General features: G+C 40.0%; 2 protein-coding genes and 1 long non-coding RNA gene across 4 annotated transcripts; 1 reads left to right on the forward strand and 2 right to left on the reverse strand.

Moving 5' to 3' along the window:
- The first annotated feature begins 2,679 nt into the window (after nt 1-2,679).
- Nucleotides 2,680-8,387, forward strand: LOC119552986 (tyrosine 3-monooxygenase). Its single transcript, XM_037863004.1, has 7 exons — nt 2,680-3,192; nt 4,169-4,280; nt 4,584-4,706; nt 4,819-4,911; nt 5,251-6,070; nt 6,362-6,488; nt 7,099-8,387. Exons 1-7 carry the CDS (start codon nt 3,124-3,126, stop codon nt 7,495-7,497), a joined length of 1,743 nt encoding a protein of 580 aa, XP_037718932.1. The 5' UTR covers nt 2,680-3,123; the 3' UTR covers nt 7,498-8,387.
- Nucleotides 7,687-11,767, reverse strand: LOC119552987. Of its 2 annotated transcripts, none has more exons than XR_005219751.1 (2): nt 11,506-11,767; nt 7,687-8,911 (listed from the first exon to the last, which is right to left on the reverse strand). It is a non-coding gene; the product is annotated as an uncharacterized LOC119552987 (long non-coding RNA). The 2 variants fall into 2 exon arrangements; XR_005219750.1 differs by having other exon boundaries at nt 11,383-11,511.
- A 2,289-nt stretch (nt 11,768-14,056) lies between these two features.
- LOC119555033 (ras-related and estrogen-regulated growth inhibitor) lies at nt 14,057-18,474 on the reverse strand. Its single transcript, XM_037866180.1, has 3 exons — nt 17,770-18,474; nt 14,563-14,693; nt 14,057-14,496 (listed from the first exon to the last, which is right to left on the reverse strand). The coding sequence occupies exons 1-3, from the start codon at nt 17,855-17,857 to the stop codon at nt 14,092-14,094; spliced, it is 624 nt and encodes a 207-aa protein (XP_037722108.1). The 5' UTR covers nt 17,858-18,474; the 3' UTR covers nt 14,057-14,091.
- Nucleotides 18,475-19,621: the final 1,147 nt, after the last annotated feature.

Genomic DNA, 19,621 nt, shown 5'->3' on the forward strand with positions numbered 1-19,621 from the left:
ACGGCCACCGCCTCCATGAATCACGACTAAAAACTGAAACTCCGTGTATATGAAACAATTTTGTGACTTCTGAAACCTTGGGCGTGTGCTCGTATATTCGTTTGCATATTGTTTGCCGTCTTATATCTAATACCTTTAGAATGAGCAAAGCGTATGCGCCGTGCACAATTAAATTTAAATATTTAATAAAAAAAAATAAGAGAGAATTAAGCAGCGAAAAAAAATAGAGGCTGTGCCTTAATTATGCAATCCCGCGCAAAGAACAATAGTAGAAAACTAATGTCGGAAGAAAAGTTTGCCCCGGCCGTCAAGGCAATCGAAGGTGTTTAAGATTAAGATATATGCCGGCATGAATCTATAAGCACTTAACACAGCAAAAACCTTAAACTGAAAGTTTGATTGACTTCCTAAAATATTGCACGAAAATCGGAAGTAAATGTTTAGCCAAATGTGAATGGTGTGGTGGGTCATGTGGGAACTTTTTGCAAATGACTAATGGGTAATAAAGTGCGCAGTTTATTTTATAGGCCTTTATAGGTCTTTTATAAAATTGTTTAATTACTAAAGTCACCGTAGTTACTCTTTTTGCTCTTAAAATATAAAAAATCTTAAAAGCAATACAAAAATATTTTAGCTCAGAGCTTATAAAATTAAATTTAAAATCAATATTACTCCTAAAGCCTCATAAATGTAGTTAAATTTATTTCCTAGCTCCCACAACCGCCAGCAACCTGAATCATAAAGCCCACTTGATCGATCCAATTTGTATAATGGATCTATCAGCGGAATAATTATGTTTTTGCTACTCCAGATGTTGTACAACCCGGGGACTTAATAACTTAATGCGGATCGGATTAGATAGACGTATATGTGATGTGTTAGCTCATTATCGGGCTCGTTAGCTCAATCACTCGATTTGATCTACTAATTTGATCGGTCCGCATTAACATCGGCACAATATGCTTAGATAGTTAGTTAGTCGCTAGAGGCAGGCTGCAAGGATGACCGGATTGTTGGCAAGTACAAGTGCACATATGTAGATCAATGGCAAATCGCGTCGATCTCGAGCGGCGCTAACTGAATTTGGATAAAAAATAAAGCTGCCACTGCCACTGAAAATGTCATTCGAATCGCCGACCTGCATCCAATTTGAGAAGCGGCGGCAGCCTTGCCAACGTTATCAACTTACAGGACAGGAATATACAGATATCTACATATATTCAATATGCGATCTCGTAATCCGTCAGCTGCCATATGCAAATTCCGATCGCCAGATGTTTTGACGGGGCTTTCAATTATGCCATAGATATTGTAATGTGACTGTACTTAACGCCACGGCTTAGTTTAATGTGCTACATTTACGCATGCAAATTAGTTGTTAAATGTGCTTTTAAATATAATCGATATGGCCGGGTGCCGCCTACTCGGTCACGCACTTACCCATGTGATCGGCACTTCCTGTTTATCAATAGTTTGTTTTCCAGCTCACTTTCACTTTGTCCCTATATGATCCGCTTCGGCATCCGCCCTAGTTCTCTAGAGTTACCGTTGAGTCATTCAGGATCTGGAGTATTTTTCTCGGGTCTTTGACAGCCGCTGATCTTTGACTGTAATTACACACAGAAAAATGGTTATAAATGTAACTTAATCACTTTTAAATATATTGTTATTAATTAAATTCTAATATTTTTAGTTTTGCTTAAATTTGTAACACTAGGATGTAAGAAATTGAAGGCATAAAACTACTTAGAGCTAGACTACTTTAGACTATAAAGCTATACACGTTTTATATTGGAATAATATAATATGTTAACAATTAATAGTAAATATAAAATAAACAAACAACAAATAAGTAATATTTTTTTAATTTTATTTCATTAAAGCAATTATTGGTGACTTTAAGATATAAGTCAGCGATCTTATAAAATCTATTTTCTAAATATTGTAGATTTTTTATCTCCCAAGCAACCATTTTTGAAAAAGAACCATATTCTTCTCAACAAACAGAGTTCTCATATAAAATGGATAATTTTATTATTTTCCAGTTAATGGAGATTTCTTGAGAGGAATATTTTTCATATCTCACAAGTAAACATTATTCTGTTAAATGAAAACATTTCTCACACCAAGTAAACGGCGTACACAATGTCATATTTTATTATTTTCCTCCGTGCACACGGCGTATACTTAACTTTTGGTTTGGGCTAGCTTTGTTTTGTTTTGTTCTGGTTTTTTTTATTTTTCTACATAACCTGCTAAGGCTTTTCAAATGACGCTCCAGCTGGCCAACGCCACCGCGACAATTCCAAAGGCTTTTGGGTATTCTACCACTCCGACTGACGCGCACGCGCTAATGGTTAACCCCGCTTTTTAGCCAAGAGACAAGAGCAACGAAAGCAGCAAAACATGGCCAATGCGACGTTCTAGCCTGTTGCCGCACTTGAACTTGGTCGCGTCGATTCTCGACCCACTCCGGCTGCTGGTGAGAGGAAACCCCATATCTCGGCTTTAACCCAGCTCCAGCTGGGCAACTACGTCACAGCCGCGTCATGCGAAAACCAGTCATCGTCGTCGCTCGTTTGGGCCAACCGAATGGCCGACAGACGAATCGGGGGAAACGTTCGTTAACTTGGCCGTCGGAATCTGGGGGTATTTAAGCGGCGGCAACTCGACCTGGAGCATGCATTGATTCGCTATCATTCGCTCTAAAGACTTGTGCGCCCAGCCTCAAGTAGTTTGCTGACTCTGTTTGTTGTAATACAATTAGCTGACAAGGATATCACCATATCGAGATCATCTGTTTCGAGAGTTCGCGAAAGGATCCAGAAAAAGTTACAGCCACCATTATCCAGATACCACGTCGTGAATCCGAGAGTCGAGAGTTCTTGTCCAGCTCAATTCTAGACGCAAACAGTTCAGTTTCAGGAGCTATTTTCCCAATAACCCAGCCAGATCGCCAATAAGCAGTGAAAGTGTCAACACATTTCGAGTGCTTATTGCAAATCAAACAAGAAAAGCGCAACCAAGCACATAGGCAAATAGTATTCTAAGTGTTTTTGCCAACACTTTGCGTAAATTTTTGTTAATTACCCTAAACAAAACAAAAAACACACACAAAACAAAATGATGGCCGTTGCAGCAGCCCAAAAGAACCGCGAGATGTTCGCCATCAAGAAATCCTACAGTATTGAGGTGAGTCCAAAAAAAAAAAACCAACCCATTTTCCAATTCGAATCGAAAGAGAAACATAAACCAAATAGAGTGACTAGATTTGGTATACGTGACTATCCAAAGGTTTTGTGTGTTTCGAAAACCAGTTGGCCCGGCAGTCCCGACCATTTTAGTGATCCCGCATTTCTTTCTTTTCGCAAATTCAGTTTGGATACCAAATTCAATTCCATTCGGTCCTCAGTTGGCCAATAAGTCACACCTCTAAGAACAGGCGGCCCAAATCGAAAGGCCCAAATCGCCAGCGGCCCCAACGAGTCGTGTGTTAAGTTATTATTTAACAAATAAGTGAAAGTGGCTGCCTTTATGCCCCTGCACTTAGCCTGGCCGAAACAGTCGCGCCTCATTGTTGACTCGTCTCTGTTTCTGTTTATGTTTATGCTGCGTCCGACCAAAACAAAATATGAAATCAATAAAAATGATTCAATGAGTTGGTCATCTTTCATCAGCCAAAGAGGTGGCCCAAAAAACAAAAAAAATCAGAAAAAAGCCCACCGATAAACAAACAAAAACAAGATGACAGTGAAAACTGCAACTGATGGAAACCTTTTTACCCCCCCTTTAACGCTTGCCAGTTGCGTTTTTCCCCCCAGAATCGCATGGGGATTTTCGATGGCTTTCAGCCATACAATATTCATCTTCGCACCTAACCGCTTTGATTCGGTGACATCGCATTAAGTTACCATTCGGGACATTGAATCACAATCAATCCGGTTCCATGAATAGACCGGGTCTATTCAAGAAACCAAAAGAAAAGATCTGAAGACGGCGCTTTCACGGGCATTTTATATAAGCTTTAAAATTGCGCAATAGTCTGTTCAAAATCACCACCCAAGCGTGGCGAAGAAACCACCCGGGCCTGAAGGTCAAGGCAACCATCCAATTTCCGCTGCACATCCTGCCGACGTCACTAACAGGGATTCGTTTCTATCTCTTCCAGAATGGCTATCCATCCCGCCGCCGCAGCCTGGTGGACGATGCCCGATTCGAGACCCTGGTGGTCAAGCAGACCAAACAAACCGTCCTCGAGGAGGCCCGCAGCAAGGCAAATGGTATGTATTCCAAATCAAACAAGTGGGTGCTTAAAACTCCATTAAAATACCTATAAAGAGGGCCTTTAAGAACTCAACAAGTGGGTGTCTAAAAATACATATACCTAAGATAGAGTTTTAAATCTTGAAAAGTGGGCTTAAATAAAATTCGATTTTTTAAATTGTTCTTTAAACATTACCAAATTATCTTTTGTACATCTTAGTTTATTATTTACTTACCCTACCTTACCTTTGCCTTAGTTTATTGTTTATTCTTCCCCTTTATTTATTGTTTCCCTTTGTTCTTAATTTTTGATTTTAAAGACGATTCTCTGGAGGATTGCATTCTGCAGGCTCAGGAGCACATTCCTGCCGAGCAGAATGTGGAGCTCCAGGACGAGCAAGCCAATCTGGAGAACCTGCCCCTGGACGAAGAATATGTTGCAGGTTAATATCTACCCTCCCCTCTTTTGTTTTTCGCCCTTCCTGCAAGCTTATTGTCTTTGATTTGATTTGGATTATGATTTTTATTATTTCTTTTTATTTGATTACCTTTTAGTTGAGGAGGATGTTGAGTTCGAGAGCGTTGAACAGGAGCAATCCCAGTCGCAATCGCAGGAGCCAGAAGGCGAACGCCAGCCGACCAAGAACGGTGAGCAGGGGGTTCGCTACCATAAGTAGTACTTAACTTCTGAGGGGCTTTTGAAAAGCGTGCGACATTGATTTAAGTGCTTAATATGATAAAGTGCTGAGACCAGAGAAGGAAAAGCACTCAACACACGGACAATTGAGTGGGTGCGGCGTTGAAATGTCGCATTTCCCTTTTTCATTTGTTACGCTCGACTTAGTAAAAGTATGAAATGCGTTTGCCTGGCAACGCCACCGCCCACGTAGCCCGCTTATCGTTTACGTGACCCTAAGCCGCAGATGATTGCATCCTTACCATAATATAATATAATTTTTTTCCTTCGCTTTCCTGGCCTTTTTGCAGATTACGGTCTCACCGAGGACGAGATTCTGTTGGACAATGCCGCATCGGAGTCCCCGGAAGCCGAGGCTGCCATGCAGAGTGCCGCCCTGGTGGTGCGCCTCAAGGAGGGCATCTCCTCCCTGGGCCGCATCCTCAAGGCCATCGAGACCTTCCATGGCTCCGTCCAGCATGTTGAGTCCCGCCAGTCGCGTGTCGAGGGCGTGGATCACGATGTCCTGATCAAGCTGAACATGACCCGCGGCAATCTGCTGCAGCTGATCCGCTCCCTCAGGCAGTCGGGCTCCTTCAGCAGCATGAATCTGATGGCCGACAATAACCTCAATGTGAAGGCCCCCTGGTTCCCCAAGCATGCCTCCGAGCTGGACAACTGCAACCATCTGATGACCAAGTACGAGCCCGATTTGGACATGAACCATCCCGGATTCGCCGACAAGGTCTACAGGCAGCGTCGCAAGGACATCGCCGAGATTGCCTTCGCCTACAAGTACGGTGACCCGATCCCATACATCGATTACTCCGATGTGGAGGTGAAGACCTGGCGCTCGGTCTTCAAGACCGTCCAGGATCTGGCTCCCAAGCACGCCTGTGCCGAGTACCGGGCCGCCTTCCAGAAGCTTCAGGATGAGCAGATCTTCGTGGACAACCGTCTGCCCCAGCTGCAGGAGATGTCCGACTTCCTGCGCAAGAACACCGGATTCTCGCTGCGTCCTGCCGCCGGTCTTCTGACCGCCCGGGACTTCCTCGCCTCCCTGGCCTTCCGCATCTTCCAGAGCACCCAGTATGTGCGCCACGTCAACTCGCCCTACCACACCCCCGAGCCGTAAGTATCTATTATACAGTCTATATACATATTTTAGCAGGGGGTTAAAATCACTTCAAAGGGGGGCAAAAAGGCTCTTTGTCCCAGCCTAATTGCATTTGCCTGCCTGCCTGTGTGTGCCGGGGCTTCCTTTTCCGCCTTTCCTTGCCGAGCCAACTTTCTGTGCCTTGGAACACAGGCAAATTGGCTACAGGAACTGCGGCCGGCTGCCCAGCTCATTTAACCAGGCTAATTGCTTTATGCCAGCACATTTTCCACACTTTTAACAAGCATTATTCTCTGTCATTACAGCGACTCCATTCACGAGCTGCTGGGTCACATGCCCCTGCTGGCCGATCCCAGCTTCGCCCAGTTCTCGCAGGAGATTGGACTGGCCTCGCTGGGTGCCTCCGACGAAGAAATCGAGAAGCTGTCCACGGTGAGTTTTTAATTGAGTTGCAACCAACGACCTTAGCCTCAAGTGCAGCTATGACGCGGCTGGTTTTGCTCGCCACCAAGATCATTGTTTAGTCACTGTCAAAGTCACTCAGAAAAAGCGCGATTCAATGATTTTTCCAATCCGAAAAAAACTGGGTCTTGAAAAGTGCAGTGGGATATTTGATGTTTATAACAGAAAGTTTTTTTTTAGTTTTTTTAATAATATTTTACGTTTAAATACACGATCCTAACTTTTTTGAGTCCTAAAAATATTATGTGTCACCTTTATAAATGATCCTATCTTCCTAAAAATATTTATCACTTTTATAAATGATGCTAACTTTTTTTAGTCCTAAAAATATTAATCACCTTTATAAATGATCCTAACTTTTTTGAGTTATAAAAATATTTTTCACTATTATAAATGATCCTAACTTTTTTTTTTATTTAACTTTTAACTACATGATCCTAACTTTTTTGAGCCATTAACTTTTGTAAGACCCAATATTTTTGAAATCCTTAAAATTCTTTATAATGCCATCCGTAAGATCTGAAGTATCTCCTTTTTTCATTGGTTACTAATAAGTATTCTCATTCCTTGCAATTTCCAGGTCTACTGGTTCACTGTTGAGTTCGGTCTCTGCAAGGAACACGGTCAGATCAAGGCCTACGGCGCTGGACTCCTGAGCTCCTACGGCGAGCTGCTGCACGCCATCAGCGACAAGTGCGAGCACCGTGCCTTCGAGCCCGCCTCCACGGCCGTGCAGCCCTACCAGGACCAGGAGTACCAGCCCATCTACTACGTGGCCGAGAGCTTCGAGGATGCCAAGGACAAGTTCCGTCGCTGGGTCAGCACCATGTCGCGTCCCTTCGAGGTGCGCTTCAACCCGCACACCGAGCGCGTCGAGGTCCTGGACTCCGTTGACAAGCTGGAGACCTTGGTGCACCAGATGAACACGGAGATCTTGCATTTGACCAACGCCATCTCCAAGCTGCGACGCCCGTTCTAAATGGATGGGGGGAAAATATGTAGAAGCACCCAAAAAACACCGCCCAAAACACCACAGCCCCACCCCCCACCACCAAACATTCACATACAGGTGCAACGGTCTCATTTTTACAAATTAATTTTAAATTGACATACCGCACAATCCCTCGTACACGTAATCCTTAAACCAAAATTAAGGCATTATCGCGCATTATTTTTATTTTTTGTTTATTGTTTTTTGTTTAATTTTATTTTATTGTCATCTAAAGTTCTTATTTTGTCGAATCGCGTACATGGTAAAAAACAAGCATATTTATTTGTTGATCACCCCCGATTTACACACCAGACCCGCATATTTATCACCGCAACTATTATTGGACCAAAAAATCGTTAGACGTTTAAGTGATGTGAAAACAAAGCCAAGCAAAGCGAATTAAGTGAAGTGAAGAGTGCTGGGAAAGCAAAGTTCATATACATCCGCACTTAGTAGGCAAAGTACCACACAAAACCGATTGTATACTCAGACACAAAATGTTTTTGTATTATTATTATCTTCTTTTTGTCTCTCACAATATTTACCTAGACTATATAGACACGCGATATAGTATTCCCGGTATTAAAACTTCATTCGGAGATAGTATTTCTAAACAAAATATGGCGAACCAAAATACAACAATCAAGGAAACGTAAAAAAAAAACGGAAAAGATCAAAATGAAATGGAAAACAAAACAGAATTTTCTTACATTGTACAATAACTGTAAACGACAATATTACTATTGTGTACTATTATTATTATTATCTATTATTATGCTTATGACTATTACGTATTGTATTGTAGGTATGTAGAGTTTAAACATTATTATTTTATTTAAGTTTTGTGTATTAATAAAATTAAAAATGCAATTGAAAAATAATTACTCTTTGGTTTCTTCATTTGATTATCTTCTTTGGCAATTAGCAACTCTAAAGTCTGATTCTGTTTAGGGAACAATTTACGACATGAAAAGGGAATTTTTATTTTAAATCTTGTATTAAAAAGACATCTTTAGGGAAGGAGATTGTGAATTTAAAGAAATGAATAAGAGAGTGAAATAAGAAAAATTAACAAAGTGGAGCTATATACAAAATATTTAAGAAATCGTATTGATGTGTACTTAATAATCAAAAACCCTTGGACCACAATATATACCATTATAAAGTAATTACAAAAATGTTCAAGTGAATTCGACATTGGGATCAAGAATATTACATATTTAAAGTTAACGTAGCGTGGAATTTTATTGTTATTGTTCGATGTAGTTGCAATTGGATCGAAAGCCAACCGAGTGTTAACATTTCTGCAAGCAATTAGCCAAACTAATAACTAATTATATTCGCATACAAATATATAACCAATTTAAAGCGCAGTTGGTCTCCAAGCCAGGCTTCGTTGGTTCTGCAAAAAAACCAATAAAAGAAAAAATATTATTAGTGGAAAAAACGTGCAGATATCACAAATAAATATGTCTTTCCGTCTTATATGTGTGTATATTTATTCGCTATCATATGAATAAAGTTGAAACCGTTTAAACTCGAAAAGGAACTACATTTCTGGGAGGGGCTGTGGCACTAAAAAACGCCTCTAGCTATTGACAATGGATTTTTTTGCACACCTTGACTTGCCAAAGATCCTGTAGTCATGATTAACAATTGGAAAGGGGCCTCTGATGGAAATATTTTATTCTATTCTTAAGCTATGCCAATTTATTTTAATTAGCGAGCTTCAGTAATTAGTCTTTAATTGCACACGAGCATGCTATAATTACTACAGTAGAGCTTTTCTTTCCCAACTATTTTTTATCTGTCCAATTTTCGGTGCCTGTGATTATGATTGATATTTAGCTGGCATGTAGAGTATTTAAATTAATAATTTTCTGATTATCAAAGGCGACAGCTGTTTTAACATGACCTACCTCAGCATATTAATTGTGGAAAGGAAAAAAAATCTGATAAATAAATAACACCTGAGCGGATTTATCATATGGCAATTACAATACGTATACGACTGCGAGTATGAGTTTATTGTGATATAATAATTGGCTGTTTGAATTGAAATTGAATGTGCTAATAGTTTCGAACTGCGGCGGCACAGCAACAGCAACAGCGACAATTAGCGGCTGCCGATCGGATGTAGGCGATATGGAGGGGAATCGTGGGAACGCCCACGTTGTCGTCCAATTATAATGATATTAATATGAAATCAGAACGATAAGGAACAGATGTATCGAAACTAAAATGCCCTCGCAGGTGTGCCGATCATCAAAACGAGGTGTTTTCCTATATGAACTAGTGCTCGGGATTTCCCTTGGGTGATATTTATTGGCTAATTATTGCAATAATACCTACAATCTTTTGTACGTGTGCTGAAAAGAGGTTTATTTGCTTCTTTAACGATATATTTTTATTGAACCCTATTGACTAATCTTAAAGAAATTGATGGATTGACATGCAACTGATTTGAATTATTTATTGGAATATTGCCTTTATGCTTCAATGGTGTTACTTTAAGCTACTTTACACTTCGTTTGAGCCAATATTTAAGCCAAGTCTTGGGAATTCCCATGGGTTAATGTTATAGAATTTATGTAAGAATTGCGAGATTATTTTTAATTAAAATTTTAATAACTAGAATCTCTTACACGTGTGTTATGTGTTATTCTCATGGGTTAATGTAATAAAATTGATGTAAGATTTGTAAGATTTGTTATTTATAATTAAAATTGTAATGACCAGAATATCTTACATGTGTGTTATGTAGAAGGTCATAGGAACAAATTTTTATAATATTTCATTCGTAACTTGAACTTGAGCTTGGTCTTGTTCTAGATTTTATTTAAGGTTTATTAGCTAATTAGCGTAGTCTCATGCAGCTGTACTAAAATTATAGTAGTAACCATGAATGATTTATAGACTTGAATTTGAGTTTAATGCCCAATACTAGCTTTTTTAATTACTTTAATAATTTTAGCCCTTAGGCTTGAGAAATTATATCAATCTTTTTAATAACGAAGAAAAGTTTATTAATATGCCTAACAAACTGCCTGCTTCGATATACCCATTAAGCACTTGGTATACTATAGTTAATGACAATTGCTGATATATCTCCAATATGGCCATTACTTGATACTAAAAAATATGAATTGGCAGCGAAGTTTAGCTGGAGCTAAGGCTGGGCATTTATCAACTTTAGTTGGCTTTTGTTGGGGCTGTAATCGGGTAATTGTCCGACTGATTTGGGTCAGGTTTAAAAGGCTGACTAAATACTTTGCGCTGCGTTTGGCGTGGGCAAACATTTGCACTTGATTCGATTGCCAAGAGCGACTCGGACTCGGCGGACTACGTGCCGCTGGTCAGTTGGGACCTGGTCGGCACATAAGGTTCTTATGGTCTTCTGTCAAGGCCACTGAGCAAATGGGTTAGGGTTGCAGGAAACGTGGCGCTAGCACGGGTTTGTTGAACCGGGGCAACGTCGAGATAATTGCCGGAAGCCCAATGCACTTTGCAATTAAACACTTTTCATTAATTGTTTAAGTTTTTTTACACTGCCGAGAAGAAAATAAAACGATAAAAACACATAACAAGAATAAAGCCAATGGCAGTGGCAGTGCGCAGAGCTCCAAGAGCGAAACACGTTTCATTTACAGCCGCCGCCAACATTTCAAATTTGGCTAATTAAAGCCGCATAAAAAAGCACACACAGCGAACAAACCAAAACCCAAAATACAAAAGCCAAGGTTAGCTGGAGCTTGGCTTTGACAGTAGCCAAAGGAATTAACTAGAACATGTCTACGGCCATTATTGCTATTACCAGTATTTGGTATTTGATATTTGGCTTTGGCTAATCGAATATCAAAGTCAATGACTTACAGCTGGCATGGCCAAATTCTGCATTTGGCTTTGGCATTCTGGCCGCCATTTCGTGCCAATTAATTGCAATCGAAACGCGAGTCTTGAACTTTTCAAAGATACTAAATCTAGTCTTTGTCATACTTAGCTGGAACCTCGACTATTTGCTGGAGGTGTGAATATCTGCAGCCAAACCGTTAGCCAGAGGTGCACCTGTTGGCCGGTTCCAATTTAAATGATCGAGCATTTATAATCGCAATAGCTCTCGGGCTAATTAGAGTATGAACAGGTTTCCACCCCGTCAATCTCCAGGCGTGGGGAGGGTGTTTTTTTTTTCTCCAAGCCCTCATTTGCATATCCAAGCTAGAACAGCTGGTCTTATGAATATTTAGGGGCGTGAGAGTTGCATCCATAAATAAGTGCGATATTTTTAGATAAGATATTCGTAGTATTACATAGATTTTCCCTGGTGGAGATTACTAGCCTGCCAGGTTTTTTATGGGGGTATCCCTGAATGCTGACACATTTTCTATTTAGAAGTGATTGCTTCTTCTTTCTTTAAAGCCACATTCAGATTCAAGCAATTTTAATATTATAAAATGTGGGTACCATTATTTTCCATTCATTGAACTGATATTATTTATAGCACCTTCTTAAGACAGGAATGTTAGTCTTGAATCTTAGTCAATATATATTAATGTTTTATGTTCCTGTTTGAACACATTCCTTTTATAAAACGTTTGTAAGGCCCACTAATATAGAATCCATCTCGTTTCTGCGGGGCATGCAAAGTCTCCCTCCAGAACTAGTAATGTCACAGTGTCCATAATTAAAAACGATTACAGCACCAATTGGCCAGACAATTACGACCACGTTGGCCAGCTGCGCGACTTTTAAACAGTTCAAACCACTCGGAATATGGATTACAGCACCTGGCGGCCCAGATAAGTGCTGCATCGGTAGCTAAGGGCCCAGATACCAAGACCACTTTCGATCATAAATTAAAATTAGAATTTTAAATGCAATACTAATTAAGCAAAGCTGCAGCGAAAAAAAAAAACAAGCAGAGTTAATACATAAGTACGAAAAGTAAGTGGAGAAAACCTGTGAGATTTCATGCCAAAAGCAGTCAATGTTGTTAAACAATCGCAAGAAAATCGTGCATATAATTTCCCATTAGCTGGTTGCCAAGCAGCCGCCCTGTCTGGCTTAAAAGGCATTCAGCCAGATGGTCGACGGGGCGTATGAGCGATAATTATTGCACTCCAGGCAGCGGCACGCGATTGGAATCGACTTGATTTGGGCCTGATTCTGCGCATCATCATCCCATCACTGTTCCCATTGACTGTTGGTGTCAATATTATGATTTTAGCTAGGCAAACAAATCGGGTAACAGTGGGATACGCAGAAAGAGAGCTGACGCAATGTCAACAACTGAGTACAAAGTGATCTGTTTGCCAGCCTCATCTGGAGCTGCATATAGAGTCTGGAACCGAAAGTCTTAAGTAGGTTTACACGCTCCACTGGACATCTTGTTGACTTTGGCTAATTAAAAACACGCGCTCTGAAGGCGGAAGTTTGCCCAATGATGGTGGCGATATCAAAGGTCGCCACTGGGATAGGGAATCACCTACAAAGTAGTGATCCGACACATTCTTCGTTAATAGAGGGTTTTAACTAGCTAAATTGCAGTTGTTATTTCAAATATGTTCCTCTAAAAATACAGTTAAGCTTCCATAGCACGAACTTCACAATTTGATGGTTTTGTAAGTCGAACTTGTTTTATTTGCACGGGTAGTGTATTTATTAACGTTTAAAGTTGTGAAGTTTGACTGTACATAGTTAGAAGGTTCTTGTTCCTTACTCTTTTTCATTATCACTTATTTATTTTTATTATCCTTATCATCACGTTAATAATTGTTAATGAAAATGTACAAATAGTTGTATCGTTTTAACAATTAAACGACAGCTGAAATACATTCTTGGTAAGGTAATAATATTGTGTTGACCCAATTTTATATTAATTTATGTTTTCGTGGTGAAAAGTATTTCTTAAAGACTTGGAGATACTTATCACTTGGTGGTTTTTTTCAACGTGTTCCTTGTGTCCGTATGTTGTGTACAGGTCCTTTTCCGGAAAGCCGCGAGACTGTACTTCCGACTTCCATATTCTCTTTATTTTACTTATATTATACATACCTTTTTCTTATATTTTACTTATATTTTACTCATATCTTACATATTTAGTGGGGGCGCCACTCATTGAATCAGTGGTTTTGAAAGCTTGTATTATTACTTGATCACTGTCAAAAGCTGAGTGTTGTGAAATGCATTTCCTTTTATTGGATATATATCTAATCAAAACAAGTATTTTAGGGAAGCGGGTTCCAAACAACCTAAGCCCCCTGCTTATGACTGTACATTATTTGAATATTATTTTAAAAAGGCAGTTAGTCAAAGATCAAGAGAGTCTAACATGACCATAACTCGAGAAGTTTCCTCCTCAATTAAAAAATTGTATAGGGATGGAAAAATAAATTTTTTTAAAGTAAGAAAGCTGTGAAAAAATTGATCAAAAGCGATACAAAAAAGGCTAATACTTTCATAATTAAAGCCTCATGTAGAGTTTAAAACCAATCAAGGTTATTAAATTAAATACATTAAAAAATGCCATATGATTTAAGAAAAATTTACATTTATTTACATTAAAATCGTCAACCATCACCGCTATCAGTCTTTTGGCAAATTGCTGTCGCTCTTCCCCCGGCTGTAGGGCCGTGCTCCGCCGAGCATCCTCTCGAGCAGACTCTGCTTGGACTTGCGCTTGGAGGCCAGCACCTCCTTGCACAGCTCGTTGAAGACCTCGGCCACCTGGTCCACATGGTCGGCGGCGGAGACCTCGCTGAACTTGCACTCGAAGTCCTTGGCCAGGATTTCGCCCTCGTCGCGGCTCACCTGGCGCAAGTGCACCATGTCCACCTTATTGGCGCAGAGTTGGACGGGAGTATCGGACTGAAGATCGGATTTGGCACGGCGTATATAGTTGAAGCTCTTGCGATCTGTGATAGAGTAGACCAGCAGTAGGCCATCGGCCCATTGGACGAGCTCAGCTGCATTTGGGTATTCGTCCTCGGCCTGGAAACAAAGTATTTCCAATACTATAATATTTTATAGAGTTTTGTCTGATATTACTTCACCCACCTTGGGACATGTGTCGAGTATTTCGAATAGCACCGGTTCGCCATCCACCATCGCCTCATGCTTATAGCGATTCTCAGTCTGATGATCGTACTCCCCGATGTAACGCTTTGTCAAGAAACGCACAATTAGAGCTGCAATCAAATTAAATAACCAAAACCATTTACGTAACATGAATTTAATTTATTGTCAGGTTCGCTATCAGCGGGATCAGGTGTAAACCAGGGTAACGCCCTCCACAGACCGAGCAACCCCTAATCCAGGATATATGGGTCAGCACTTAAGCGAGCGTGAAGTGCGAGTAGTCCTGCGGAGTCCTTTGAGTCCTGCCAAAATGGCTTGCAGGGACAATGGCAGGAGAACCGGGAGCGACCGGGGCAGGTGGAAATTGCGCCTTGTGGGGTTAATAAACCCGATTCGGCTGCCGGGCAACAAAACGCTGAGCCCTAAAGTTGCGTGCCTCGGGCCAACAAACCTCGTCCTTCGTAGGCCTCGTGTCCTGTCGAGGGGGTGAAGTTCATCCGGGCCCGGCCTGGTCTTTGGTCATTTCCTATGCAAGTCCTTTGAACTCGCGGCTAAGCGAAAACAACACAGTAGCGCTGGGAACTGAAACCTCAGGTGCCACTTCAAGCGAGGATGACAATGTTTAGAATATACAGTGGAGCTCAAGCATGAAGAACTCAACAGATTTCATAATAAGAAAATTTCTTAGGTACGGGGGAATTTTCTAACCCAATAAGTTATTGTCTTTTGTCAAGACTTTTGTCGAAAGCTGTTTTTGATTTATTGGAACCAATTGTTATTAACGAATTTTAAGGGCATTTAAAAAATTGAATTTTTATTTGAAACTATACCCTAAATTTAAGAACCTATTTAATTAATACTAACTAATTTCAAATATCATAAAATGAGTTATTGAAGCCTGACTGTATTAATGGCCTTTTGCGTTCGCGTGTGAGTTTTTTGTGTGGCTAGTGGTTGCCTTGGTTGCCTCGCGACTTTTTAATGACATTTTCATCATTTATTTTCCCAACACCGCATACATTTGCCCAGTGCTTTTCTCTCAATATTTATGTTTTCCGAATTTTCTTTTTTATTTTCCGCGAGGTCAACGTTTAAATTCTTCGACGCACGACGCCGGAATGGCAATGGTGATGGCGTCTTCTCCGCCTGCTGGGCACTGATCGCGTCTAGGTCTATATGTATAGCCATATAGACAATTGCGTATGTGCGGGTGCACGGTGAATTTTTCGGCGGGCTTGGAGGTGGATGTGGGCGATTTAATTGCCCCACCGCATCCACAGACATAGACACACAGTTGAATTAAATATTTTCCCCGGTCTTTGGCCAGAGAATGTGGCGGAGTGACATTAAAATATGTGGCAATAAATTTATTAAACAAATATGCATTTGCCATTATATGTTAGCTGATATAGGAGGAGGAATTTCTTTTGCTTTGGGCTGTTTTGTTTTTATGGCCCAGGAAATTAAGAGATTTTGAATTGCTTTGGGCAATTGCAATTTGTTTTAAATTGGCTTTGTATTTTAAGTTAAATTTTCACTAAAGGGTGTCTTACTTAGGTTAAATCTTTTAAATAAAATAGTTTGGATAAGTGACTAGACATGATAACATAATAATTGAAAACCATAAAAATATAAATTTGTATTCCGAGTTATCATTACTTTACCAAAAAAAAAGGAGAGTAAAGATTACAACTTAATAGTGCAGTTTAAGCGTTTTAAACATTTTCAGTTAAAACACTTTATTATTTCCTCCCCATCAATAACACTAGCAGACGTAACTCATTCGTTTGTCACAAGAGCCAAACCCAGTTGCAGACTGCCTGACATGTTGTCTTTTTTCTTGGTTTTTCATCCACATTATATTTATTAGTGGAGCATATTTTCTAGTCATATTTCATGCGGCTCCACTGTTCACGATCTTCGGCTGGCCCCGCCGCTTTTTCTATGCTATTTGCACTCGAAATTATTTGTGACCGGGGACATATAGCACGCAGGTGTAACCCGAAGTTGACAGCCGGAATAAATTTCCCGGCCAAAGCCATCATCGTCTCATGGCTGGCGCCTAACAAAATGCTACAAATTTAAATTGTTTCGGAATTTCACAGAATAAAAACATCAATTTTTGCAGAGAAAACTCCAGTTCGAGATGGTTTTTTAGAGAATTTTTACCATGTACTTTTTTTTACCAAAGTTGAAATATCTAGGAATTTAGGAATTTTATTCGATACCAGGGACATAAACCTCGAAGGGCTAACCCAAAGTTGACAGCCGCGAAAATAAATTTCCCGTCTAAAGCCATCATCATCATTAGTATCATCCCAGGCATGGGACCCAACAAAGTGCTACAAATTAAATTTATTTCAGGGCTTCCTGGCATACGTGCTGCCTGACAGGGAACATCAATTTATGCTAAGTCGTTTGCATCGAAGAAATATGCAACGTCTCTGCTGCCAATGATCTGTGATCTTTTTAGCATATATATACGATCTTAGCCCTTACACTAAACAAATTTAGGGATACCTGTTCATTCAAGAAAAAATTGTTTTTACATTTTGACAAAACAAATCCATATGATTTGAAACAAATGATTGAAATGAACTGCAAGAAACATAAAAAAAAACCAAACTTATTTATTATATTTTTGAGATACCTACTGTCTTAAAACATTATTTTACAATTTTCAAAAAATAATCTAGAGATGATATAAAAAACATATTGAATAAGTATTGAAAATTATTCAGCAGTAATCAAACAAATTCTATTTAAATATTTTTTAGGACTGTAATTTTTTCAGTGTACTATGCTATGGGTCGTCGTAAATAAGAGCATGGCCTGGTCTTTTGGCCAGAGCCGCTTGTCAAATCAAACGGTGGAAAGCGATTAAAGCGGCAGGCAATGCCAAAGTGGCAGCAGCCGCCTCACACAGATACTCCCGGCAGCGAGAGTGTGTTGGTGTGTATTGGGGATATCTGCATTCGTATATGTATGCTGATGCTGCCACTTTATAAACAAAACAAACAAATGTCTAAATATACACGAATCGGCGATTGCTCAACTAATTTGCTGTTGTTGCTCGGCATCCATGCTACAGAAGTATCTATCGGATACGTCTGCTATTGCTCGGATTGTTTTGTGCTGTTGCTGTTGTTGTCGAAGCACTTGGCATGGCGGTATTTCGATTCTTACCGCTCTTTCCAACACTGGGCGCCCCGATCACGGCTATCTTCAACTCCGTCAGAGTGGACTTCTTACGCCGTATACCGCGCGTGGTCATCTTCTCGTATTCCCTGAGTTCTCCAAGTTCCCTGATTTCTTTGCTCTTCGGAGAGATCGATTTTTGTATCTAGGTTGGGCAGACGGCAGGTGTATATCTGTATCTGTTGTTGGCGTGTGTTTTCTCCGTTTTAATTATCCGATTGTTATTGTTGTTTCATTTCAATGTCAAAACAAGCGCAAGAAATGCGTTTAAAATTACAGCCGCACACCGAATTTCGCATCCGTGAGATACGTTTATTTGTTGCTTTCTTTTTTTTAATTTTTTGTTTTGCGGGCTATTTGGAAAATTAATGAGTTTTCTGCTGTTGCTGCAGGTTATTTTCGAAATATTTTTGCCGATTTGTGTCTTATGCTTTTGGGCATTTTTATTATGGATACATGAATCGCAATCCGGCTGTGAAACGCGCACTGCACTTTCGACGCGCACCGAAAACTCATTTATTTATTTATTTTAACCATCAATTTTGCGTATTTTCCTCAGTCCGCCGATCCGATCTGATTGGAGTATGTCTTGTCCACCTTTTCTCTTGTTCTCTGACTGATCTGTTTTCTTGGTATCTCTTGGATATTAGCCCGCCCGCATCCGTGCGATTTGCGCGGCCAACGGTTTTCTACTGAAAAACAGAAAGAGCAGCGGAATCTGTGCTACGCCGGAGTGTAGATCGGGGATCGTCCGATCGACCCGATGTCTTTAGCTTTTCGCGAGTGTACGAGCGGGCACCAACCAAAAATAGACAGTGAGAAGAGCAGAGCCAGAGCAATTCCAATTCCAATTCCCATTCCCATTCCCAGACACGGGCCCTGCAAAGGGTTAAAGTTAAAAGTTTTTCACTCGGCCAATAGGCTAATCGGTGGCATCGAAAATAGCCCCATCGATGTGCCACATCCGATGGCTGTATCTGCGGCGACTTGAGGATCGTTTCGAGAGTGAAAGACCATCATCATCATTCTTTTGGCCGAAGACAAATGCAACTGTGGATGGCTGGCGGCAAATGTCGCCTTAAATTAAATTTAATTGGCACTCTGGGGCCTGGCGAAAGCAGCTGTGGGCCAGCAATTGCTTCTGGATATGTGGCTTTATCCTCCTTCCCTTAGTAAAAAGCCCATTGAGTCGCTGAAACCATTGCAGCTGTTTCGAAAGACAGTTGAGGAAAGTTTGTTTGGTTACTCAAGGTAGTTGCACCTGGCTTGGGCATTAGGTAATTAGCATTTGGGGGAGGTTAGTGCAGGATAGTAAAGATTTTATTGCCTTTTAATAAAATTTAGCAGTACTAGATGGATTTAATGAGACAATAAAAATGAACTAGTGCTCACTTTATATTTCGTGTAAAATTAATATTAAAATTTAAAGCACTCAATAACTACAAATTAAGTCATAAAGTTGGGAAGATATAATGCTAAATGTTCTTATAAAAAAGAGATTTTCCCCAGGGACCGTAATAGTTATAACTACTTTGGCCATAAAAATAATTTTTGGATTGTTTTTTAACACCTTTTATATTGAAGTCATGAATTAACGACTTTTATACACAATATTATAAATATAAAGGGATAAACTTTAACTAAAAATGGAAGCCCAATAGGTCCGACATTTTGAATAAATTATGTTGAGTACAGAGGAATATCAAATTGTATTTGTTTAGCAGACAGTAAAAGTCAATAAAAATCTACCAAAGCAATCATAAACTTAATACTAGTATTTATTTAGCGTTCCACCCCATGTTGACAACTTATTAAAGACCTTTTAGTTATGCATATTAGG

The sequence above is a fragment of the Drosophila subpulchrella genome, chromosome 3L (genome assembly GCF_014743375.2).
Source record: "Drosophila subpulchrella strain 33 F10 #4 breed RU33 chromosome 3L, RU_Dsub_v1.1 Primary Assembly, whole genome shotgun sequence".
NCBI lineage: Eukaryota > Metazoa > Arthropoda > Insecta > Diptera > Drosophilidae > Drosophila > Drosophila subpulchrella.

Excerpts from the sequence above, each read along its gene's own strand:
- LOC119555033 (XM_037866180.1), bottom strand. The coding sequence starts at position 17,857 with ATGACCACGCGCGGTATACGGCGTAAGAAGTCCACTCTGACGGAGTTG. Across the intron at positions 14,694-17,769 it reads GCCCAGTGTTGGAAAGAGCG|CTCTAATTGTGCGTTTCTTG; the intron begins GTAAGAATCGAA and ends ATTTGATTGCAG. Across the intron at positions 14,497-14,562 it reads TACTCGACACATGTCCCAAG|GCCGAGGACGAATACCCAAA; the intron begins GTGGGTGAAGTA and ends CTTTGTTTCCAG.
- LOC119552986 (XM_037863004.1), top strand. The coding sequence starts at position 3,124 with ATGATGGCCGTTGCAGCAGCCCAAAAGAACCGCGAGATGTTCGCCATC. Across the intron at positions 3,193-4,168 it reads AGAAATCCTACAGTATTGAG|AATGGCTATCCATCCCGCCG; the intron begins GTGAGTCCAAAA and ends TATCTCTTCCAG. Across the intron at positions 4,281-4,583 it reads GGCCCGCAGCAAGGCAAATG|ACGATTCTCTGGAGGATTGC; the intron begins GTATGTATTCCA and ends TTGATTTTAAAG.